The sequence below is a fragment of the Rhipicephalus sanguineus genome, unplaced genomic scaffold (genome assembly GCF_013339695.2).
Source record: "Rhipicephalus sanguineus isolate Rsan-2018 unplaced genomic scaffold, BIME_Rsan_1.4 Seq9540, whole genome shotgun sequence".
In the NCBI taxonomy this organism is placed as follows: domain Eukaryota; kingdom Metazoa; phylum Arthropoda; class Arachnida; order Ixodida; family Ixodidae; genus Rhipicephalus; species Rhipicephalus sanguineus.
In genome coordinates this window covers 1,350-11,393 of record NW_023616367.1, presented here as the reverse complement: position 1 = coordinate 11,393, position 10,044 = coordinate 1,350, and the positions used below count along the sequence as shown (strand labels likewise).

The 10,044-nt window shown below is 45.1% G+C and overlaps 1 protein-coding gene across 1 annotated transcript; it reads right to left on the bottom strand.

Moving 5' to 3' along the window:
* Positions 1 to 1,868: 1,868 nt before the first annotated feature.
* Positions 1,869 to 3,328, bottom strand: LOC119378746 (uncharacterized). The gene is made up of 2 exons (XM_037647783.2): positions 2,965 to 3,328; positions 1,869 to 2,232 (listed from the first exon to the last, which is right to left on the bottom strand). The coding sequence occupies exons 1-2, from the start codon at positions 3,293 to 3,295 to the stop codon at positions 2,009 to 2,011; spliced, it is 555 nt and encodes a 184-aa protein (XP_037503711.2). The 5' UTR covers positions 3,296 to 3,328; the 3' UTR covers positions 1,869 to 2,008.
* Between the last annotated feature and the right edge of the window lie 6,716 nt (positions 3,329 to 10,044).

Sequence of the window (10,044 nt, the reverse complement as noted above, 5' to 3'; positions counted from 1 at the left end):
CGACAGCGGCTCGCGACGCTGTATGAAAGGTCGGGTCAGTCCCGCGAAATCCGGGACGTTTGGTAACCTATTTATGCCCCGCGTGACCCTGACCAGCGAGCGGCGTGAGATCGCGCTATTCCTCGTGAGGACAAGAAACTGTCCAACATATCACGTGTATGTGATATGCACTTTCGTGAGGAAGACATCCTGAAGACATTCACTCACATGGTCAATAGTAAGAATTAAGGTTGAAATCGCCAGCGCAAAGGAGCCTCGTCGAAGGATGTGTGCCGAAGATATTTGCCGAACTTATTGCCTTTTGAGTGATTCTCAAAACTGTGCTGTAAATAATTGTTTACAGTTAATTAGGGCTGTTTTGATAAGGTTTAATGCCTGAGACTAAATAAGCTGTGCAGTTTGCGTGCATCACACCGTATACATGCAATATCGGAAAAGTTGTTTCCCTGGATTGCGTTCGTAAAATAAATACAATTTTTCTTTCTGTAGCAGGACTGAAATTGTGGCGTGCAGTACACACACGGCGATTTTACCACTCCGTAATTGCAAGTAACGACAGCCGCGATACAGAGTGAAAACTCCTCACTTCAAAAATGTTATAGTGAAGAATTGTCGGAAAGAAAGCAGCGAAAAAAAAAAAGACGGAGCACCAGAAAAAGGATTACACAAACAACAGCGCTGACTTACAACAAATATTTATTCGTGGACATCGAGCAATATCTGCACAGTCCACAACGAAAAGAAATAAGTACCAACACGACCAAGGATCCACTTCAGCTAAAGAATTACGCTAGGGGAGTGCGCCATATAGTTAATTTCTGTAATGGACAGACTCGTAAGTTATGCTATCAAGCATCAGTTATCGTGGGCAGTCTAGAAAGCCATGGCTTTACTGACTTTGTCTTACCGCTGCTAAATATCACTCAGTTTAAAGTTGCAGTGGCAGCGCAACGAAAAATCTCGATAATATACACTCGGCGAGTCAACAACGGAGCCCTTTCTGAACGGCTGCCCCGGTGTCTTGCCACTCAGACTAGGCGTTTTCGACTGCTAGCGGAAGCTTGTTGCGCCGCCAGCGCCACCAAACCGGAAGCTGCCCCGGCGCCGCGCGACGGGTTGGCTGACGCGGGCAGTTTTGCAACTTACCTGGTTCTATAAACGCTGGATTATACTGGCAATCGGCGACCGCACTACCTTCCGTATTGAAAGCGGACCCTCTACCACCTGACTACCACTCGCGAATAGATCTACGTGATATCTCAGTGGCTGTTGTAACCGACTTTCAGGAAAGGCCTTTATGCTTGAAGTCTCTCATTTCAGCAAGGCTACGTGACTCAGCGTCTGTTCAGCATGGAATGTAAAGGGGAGGTTACTGCTCTAGCGAGACCCCTTTCACAGATGATTGACTCATTGATGATTCAGCTCAAAAGGCTTGAGCACTTCACGGACAAAGAATTTGAAGCATGTCGATGGTTCTACAACTATTAGGTTAGCTCGTATAAGATTTTAAGTTTACAAATTTTCTGTATCTATTCTACCTTTACATAGAGACGCTTTTTAGTGGAGCGAGAACAAAGTCACATTCTTACTTCACTTCCAGGCATTTCTGGTCGAGCGCTTACTTCCACTTTTTCGAGTTAAAAAAAAGGCATTCTTAAAAAACAGAAATCAACAGTTCTGGTTCAATTTAGTAGTTATGTTGTGTATATGTGATATCGGAGTCTAACGTGCACATCGAATCTAGTCCAAGAACTGGTATTATTCTTAAGAGCACAAGGCAGGCGAACAAATGACACAGAAACACATATGTTTATTGGCCAGCATTGACCATCAAGTATTTATTCCTACCTTTATTCCTACAGACTTTTATTCCTACAGAAGTTCATTACTATGTGTATGTGAGATGAGTCTTGTGACCGGAAACTTTCACAATTTGTGGCTTAAAAGCAGCGCCATGAATTTAGAAAAATATTACAGACACTTTTGCAGAGATCAGCCATTTATTCCACTAGGCGAAGTCTGGGTAAGGGATGGCCTTGAGCAAGCTGTTGAGCACAGGAAGCACGCGGTAAGACATGGCGTCCTCGATGCTGGTGTGCACAACTTTTTCGGTGGCCTCTTTGATTATTTCCTCGTTGAGAACACCAACGCTCTGCTTGGAAATCCCCACGCGGGTGTACTCCGTCACCTCCAACAGGTTCACCTCAGGAACGCCATCTGGTCCCTGGGGGTCTGTTGACAAAATCAAGAAAGTGGGGACAGAAGTTAGGTGTAAGTTGCCAATCTCTAATTATTAAATTTTGTGCGTATTGGTTATCTAAATAGCAGTGTGGTAGCGTATGTGAAGCTAAGAGAACGATGCCGTACAGAAAATTGTCGACAAACTGAAGCATGCTTATTTGATCTGCAGTAAATATGCGCTAAACTTTATGAAATAGAAAAACAATCACTAGGCCTGACCAAGAAGCCTTATTTAATTACAAAATTGGTTTTTAAAGGACGGCCTATTTAAGCGTCATTTACTAAATAATAGAGCTAATTGACATGACAGGCACCTTTTTCCTTTTGGATACCTGTTTGCTCATTGCACTGGGGCTATGTGTATCTAGGTCGTAGGCATGTACAAGCTAACTTATCGGGAGAAGGTCAGGAACAGGATCAGCCATGTTGAGATGAGCTGACCTTAACTCTAAGGTGACAGAGATACATGAATGCTCTGCAGACGAGATCAGCCAGCACAATTGCGTTTACGTTGATTGCCGAACGATGAATGTGTATGAAAAGAAAGCGCATACAAAGAAAGAATAACGTTCTAGAATGTTATCATGTTGGGCCTAATACGCGCTGCTCTAAATTTCTGCATTGTTTTGTATTGTCTATTGAGATATATGGGTATCCACCTCCGCGTCAAGGGAACGTTCTACTTAATGGTAGGGCACTCTACAAGCTCTGTCGCATACTCACGTCCAATGATCATGTCGAGCCGCACGATAGCAATTTTCCCGGATACCTGACCGGAAACAACCTGCGTAGGGCTCGTGTAGTTGTACAACGCCTGGAAGCAGACATCGTGCAGCAGCACGACTGCGGCTACGTCGAAGCGCTCCGGTGAGCCGACGTCGTCGACATCGTTCGAGGGCGTCCTCAGCGGCCAAGGTCTGCCGTCGTGGCTGATACGTTCTAGGCCCGAGATCGTGCCACTGTGCAGCTCCCAGGCAGAGCAGTAGTCGTCCGGACTTTGTAGTTCGGCCGTTCCGACGCCTTGCACGAGGATGTCGCGGCGAAGGCGCCGCATTACGACATCCACGTACTTACGCGCCGCGTCGAGGTTCTCTGCACAAAACAAATCAATAAAAATAAAAATGCTCAAAATTTCAGCAATGGAGATTGAGAAGCAATGTCCTTCGCATTCGCCGACAAACTTAAAGCCGACAGTAATCGAAAGACTAAAACATCCCAAGCTGCAGTCAAGGTAAGATGTCTCAGGCGGCACTCAGCATTAAAATTTAAATGTCTCAAGCTGCATGCAGTCAAACTTCTGTACCGCTCTTAGCCAAAAAGTAAGGCAATATCGACGCTTTTAGTCGTTCTGGACAGAGCGCTGACCATCGCTGCGTACACATATGGCCATCAAAGGCGGCGCGACGCCTTTCTGGACATATTGGCCCCCTCCCATATATCACTGCATAAAGGTTAATGCTGCAATTGAGAAAACTCCGAAGGTTTGCATGCATAAACAGAAATTCGATGCTCCTCATAATTGGTACGAAAACTTACCGTTGCTGACGGCTACATCCATCGCAGGCTTAATCCGTAGGTCACCGTGGCGAGGCTTTGAGCATGGGAAACGAGCGCCCAGCTTTTGCACGTACTTCCTGAAGTTCATCTCTTCAAGCACTTCGTTCTTGCGGTGTGGATTGAGTCGAACTCGCAAAGCGTCTGCTCGTTCTCCAGCTTTGAAGTGTCCCTTTTAAACAGGGACCGTGTGCACAAGCACCGCCCCCTAGAGAGAGGAGGTTTTTGTGGGAGGGGCGTACGCAATGCACTTACGCTGACGTCAGCACAGGTGCATTGCATTACTCATTGGTACTTAAGGTGGCGGTCCCACTCCGGCGGCACCCGCTCTGCATTTTAGTCATTGTTTACTGGCCCACTGTGCTTGCTCTGCTCAATGGACGAATATGAGTTGTATTGCGTTAGAAATTTTACGTTCTCCGCTTTCTAATGACAGCTAGTATTGTTGCCTAGTCTAAACACTTTGAGCAAAAAACAGAGTTTTTGCTGTACAAGCCTCCGTTGTGCTGCCAGTGCGGCAAAACTGTTCAACATAACAAAACGAAATTTGCTGAGCCTTTTAATGAAGCGTTATGCTAGGTTTCTATGAAGAGATATTGCCAGTACAGCAATTAGAAATTGATGCAGGCTCCAATAAAAATGGGCAAAACAATGAAAGTTTATGACTAAATAACTTTTTTTCTGTTCTGTGTAGAACGATAATGTTAAATGGGTTTCCAGGCTACATTGTACTTTATGTCTACGCGAAGTTGCTTTGTGTTCTGATGAGCAGTTCATGAATTATTACTACTTCAATACGGCAATTTATGGCTCTACTTGGTCAGGCATTACCGACGAAGGGACAAAACTATCCAAGCTTAAACTCTTAAACCTTCAATATTCAAGCAGCAAGCCTTTCTCTAGGTTTTTATGAAGAGAAAATTGTCGTAAGTTAATTAGAAAATTTGTAGGACAGCAGTGAATTTAGCTCATTTTTCTGCTTGTCGGGTTCATGCACACTTACTGTTTTTCCTTTTACTAGCTAATTCGCAACAAGTATTGCACATTTACAGGACCATGTAGTGTCTTGTAATTACCAGTACTCACTGTTTTTACGAAGCAGTGCTTCAAACAAAAGATTTGCGAGAAATAATATATCTCGCAAACATTTTTTTGGTGGTGGCGCCATCTGTGAAAAAAATATGAAGTTTCACGTCAGTTCCGACGTTCGTCAAAAGTAACGCCTCTAAACATTACTAAGCCGTCAAAACACGGATGGGATGGGTTCTCCAGATTTCGTCGCCACTTCTCCAATGCACAATGTAACCCTATTAGCCCTGAGAAGTTGGGGTGGCGCCGCCTGGCGGGAGGCGCGGATGACGTCACGGCAAGGACTCTGCGACGCCCGCCGTGACGCGCCGGCATATCACGCACTTGCTTCGTGCGCTGTTCCGCTGTTTACGTTCGCTTTTTGCCTGTCTCAAGCTTCAGATGAATTACGGAAACAGCATCGATAATGTTTCTAGTAAAACGACAAAAAGTTATATGCATCTTTTCTTCACAGTCCCCAACGGTGCCCGCGCGCAGTCGTGCACACTTTGAAAGGGGTGATCAGGTTTGTTGTTGTGTCGCACTGCTAACTTCGGGGATGAGTCTGATTCTCGACCACAGCAGCCGCATTTCGACGAGTGCGAAAAGCAACATTCCTCTACTTAGATACAGGGGCACGTTAAAGAATTCGAGGCGGTAAAAATTAATCTGCAGCGTGTCTCACAATCATGTCGTGGTCTTGACACGCAAGACACTTTATTCATATTGTTAGGTTGTGTTGTTCACGGGCGATTCCTTTAAAAATATGATGGCTTCGCCTCCGCAAGTGTTGTATGCATCGCACGCATCCACGATCGGCGGACAGCGTTCTTGCCAGTGTGCCAGGCCTCGCGCACGATTACGAAAGCGCATGCAGTATTGAGCTTCGCAAAATATCTCGAAAGCTCTCGCCCGAGAATACTGCCGCAGTTGTTGTGTTTGTTTTTCTTGCGTACTCGCTAACTCATCGTGTTGTTTAGTTTCACGTTTTTCTCGCAATAATTTCGGGGCTTCATTTCACAACATAAAAAAGTTGAGGTTAATTGCAGAAACTCCTTCTTGGTGTCAGATGGTGTCCTTATGCAGCATCGTAGCAACGGCTCTGTACACTTGTATAAGTACTAGTTTAGATAGCCAGCTCATAAACAATTTTTTTTGCATTTGATATACCCTTGAGCATCATGAACCTTTATGTGGACATGACGTGCGAGACCATTGATTGACTCATTAAGGCGAAGGACGTTCAATTAATACGTGGGCCACGTCATTGAGAGTGAAACAGTTCAAAACGCTCATTTCGACTTTCAGGCGTTTGTTTTGCAGACGATTGTTATCAACAGTGCGCCCACGAGAATTTAACATTACCGCTCGTGACCCGGCGGTTGATCAGACCAGCAGTTCATGCAAATCGGGGTATACGGCCACATAATCCCAGACTAGTGTTGAGAAGAAATGTTTACATAATCCAAGTATACTAACACCTCAGAATTTCCCGAAACCATTGTGTGCGTGGCAGTATTATTTTGTTTAATTTTCCGGATGTATTAAGTGATTCGTTACGATAGACAGATTAATCTGAAGTCTTCTGTAGCAGAAGGCGCAATTCTGTCAAATCACCTAGATAATCTGCAAAGGCAGACGTAACTTGTACAATGTATCTAGTGAATTGAAAACGTCCTAATTTAATTTGCAATCTCGAGACGCGTGTTCTAACCGTGGAGTCTACGCCAAGCTGTAATGAAGTTAGAACCATTAGCGTAAATTTTTTAGCAACGATGTCTTGGAGTACGCGGTGAAAACAACAAATGTCTTGCTCTCGTGCGTCACCATTTTCACGGCGAAGCTTCCGTTCGGACGGGAATTCGCCCATTATAAGCTATATTATCCAAACCTTCTACAGCTTACTAAACTTTCGCTAGTAGCGTAAACTTCAACCTTCTCCCTTGGGAGATTTCCATCGCAAGAATGAGCAGTAATCACCACCGTATCGTGAAAGAGCGGGTACGCGGCGGGCGCGGAAAAAGGCGATCCTCGGCCGCGGGGCAAGCGAGTCCTTGCCGTGACGTCACATCGCCGCGACTGCCGCGCCGCCAGTGTTCGTTCTCGGGGCTAATCGTAACCCCATGTGGCTGTTGAAAAAAAGAAAGAGAGGGATAGAGAGAAAGGAAGAAGGGAATAAAGCGTATTGCACTGTACATCATGAATGCATAGCCAGTAGGTTAGGCTATTGTGCCGAGGATTCCAGGAATTGCTTGGTTGCTCGCCTTTGTACTCGGATGACTGTAGAAGCGTTTTTGAAGTACACAAAGAACTTGACTTCGCCTCCTCATATTTTTGAGGTTCGTATGACACTACTTAGAAACCTGCTTTGCGGAAACCACGCGGGGAGGTGGCGAGTGCTTGGCAGTGTATGTGTGTTTGACTATTTCACGTGACGCCGGTTGAGCGATAGGATTAGCAGCAAGACAATTGAAACTGGATGGATGGATGGATGCTATGAGCGTCCCCTTTGTAACGGGGCGGTGACATGTCTGCCACCAGGCTCGGAGAAAAAAAAAAAAAAAAAAAAAACCTTCCTTGTTTTATGTTGGCCTAATACCTTATTTACATTGATTAAATCTATGTTATTATACCAAAAAATATAAATTCACGGTCTATCTCTCTGCCTCTTAAGGCAGAATGACCTTATTTTTCCCCCCATTATTTATTTTTGTTCTTTATCTCTACTTTTCTGCCACCAATACTCTAGCCGTCTCTTACTTATTTCTATCGCGGACGTGTTCGGCTTTCCATTGTTGTCCCTAAAACCCAAGGCTTCATGTAGACTCGTGCCCACACGTATACCTGGGTGAATATCGCCACATTCAATCAGTACATGTTCCATCGTTTCCTTAGTTCCCCCGCAGCATGTACATTGTTCTTCTTCGTTACTGAATCTCGCTTTATAACTACGCGTTCTAAGGCAGCCCGACCTTGCTTCAAACAGTAAAGCGCTTCCCCTTGAATTATCATAAAACCTTTCCCTCCTTATTTCGTTTTTTCCCTTTCGGTAGTTACTCAGAGCCGGCTTCTTTTCCATCGCTGTCATCCAATAAGTCTTCTCCGCCTCTCTGACCTTCCGCTTAATGCTCCTTGTTGCCATATCGCCCGCACTGCCAGCCGTATATTTACTGGTGAGCCTCCTAGTTCTTTTTCTCCACTGCGTGTCAACGCTTTTTCTATACAAATACCTGAAAACCTTCTCTGCCCATCTACTCTTCTTCATTTTCCTCAGCCTCTCTTCGAATCTCATTTTGCTCTGAGCTTCCCGCACTTCAAAGCCTGTCCATCCCATATCACCCTTTACAGCCTCATTTGTCGTCTTCCCGTGAGCGCCCAACGCGAGGCGGCCCACCGTCCTTTGATTTACATCCATTCCTGATTGTACCTCTGACTTCATGCACACCACTGAGTTCCCAAATGTAAGCCCCGGGACCATCACACCCTTCCACAGCCCTCTAAGCACCTCGTACCTATTGTACCCCCATAAAGCTCTGTGCTTCATAATTGCAGCATTCCTCTTTCCCTTTGCTACCGATGCTTTCTCTTGTACCTCCATATATCTATCCCCCTCATTTACCCATACTCCGAGGTACTTGTACTCGCTTACCCTCGGTATTTTTTGGCCCTGTATAAAGACCGCATGGTCTTCGTGATCATTGAATACCATCAATCCACATTTTGTTGCACTAAATCCTAGTCCTAAAGCCTCACATTCCCTTCCGCATATATCTGCCAGTCGCTGTATATCATCTTGACTGTCCGCAAATAAGACAATATCATCAGCATAAAATAGACCTGGAAGCTTCTGCTCAACCATCGTGCCGACCTGTTTGTGTGACAAATTAAATCCAATGTTGCTACCTTCTAGCGCTTTTTCCATCCTCACCATGTACAGCATGAATAACAGCGGGGACAAAGGACATCCCTGTCTCAGCCCCTTGCTGATTTCAACGCTGTCCTTGCTACTTATTCCTTCCCATTCTATACAAACTGTATTTTCTCGGTATATTTCCCTCAAAAGCTGTATACAGTCGTCACCTATGCCCACTTCTTTCAGTATATCCCACAAAATTTCCTGATTAACGTTGTCATACGCCCCGGTAATATCTAGATAAGCTACGTGTAAGGGCCTGTTTTCTATTTTCGATATTTCTATACACTGGGTAAGAACAAACAGATTATCGTCTAACCGCCTGTCGATTCGAAATCCATTCTGAAGTTCTCCCAAAATATCATTTTGTTCTACCCACGCTTCTATTTTTAATTTTACTGCCTGCATCGCCAACCTGTATAGCACCGATGTAATGGTTAGCGGTCTATACGAGCGAATGTTATCCTTTTCTCCCCTGCCTTTATAGATTAAGTTCATTCTACTTTTTCGCCAACTGTCTGGTATTTCCCTCTCCTGTAAGCACTTTTCTACGGCTTTCAGCAGTGCTTCTTTAGTGTTATGTCCGAGTTCGTTAATGAGGCTGACGGGAACCCCATCTAAGCCCGGTGTAGTGCGCCTAGGAATTTTTCCTTCGGCTTTCTTCCAATTGAAATTCTCTAGTACTACATCTTCGTCGGTTGCACTCCTTTGCGCACTTTTACTCACCGGGGGAATCCCCTGGGCGACCTTTTTAAATGAATCGGCTGTTATCTTTCGGATGTAACCTAGCGCTTCATACCCTTCCAATTGATTTCCTCCTTCATCTACCATATGTTGTTGCATTGTGACAGACTTCCTACCCAGCGCTTTTAGGTGGCTCCAAAATATCCTAGGCGCGGCCTTCTTCTTTTCGCGAATCTCTGTCATCCAGCGTTCACTTTCACCTTTAATTTTTGCCTCGACTAATTTCTGCACAATGGATTTTTGCTCTAAATATATTTCCCATATTTGGTTGACTTCGTCCTGTGGCCGCTTCTCCTTTTTTGCTTGTCTGTGCTCCCGTGATGCCTCACGTCGCTTCTCGATCGCCTCCCGGATTTCTTTCTCGGTACACGTGACATTTGATTTGTTGCGCGCGGCTGGGAGCTCCGGAGCTCGCGCAGCCATCCGCAAAATAGTGAGAGACCCCTGGTGTACACTTTGCAAACACCTGCAAGTTGGCTTTCCAGCAAGAAAATTTTCCAAAAAACTCTTCGTTCCCTGACTGC

Bases quoted from the DNA above. Each gene is read 5' to 3' on its own strand.
- LOC119378746 (XM_037647783.2), bottom strand. From the start codon at position 3,295: ATGCGGCGCCTTCGCCGCGACATCCTCGTGCAAGGCGTCGGAACGGCC. The intron at 2,233-2,964 runs GTGAGTATGCGA...TTTTGTCAACAG, and splicing joins GCTCGACATGATCATTGGAC to ACCCCCAGGGACCAGATGGC.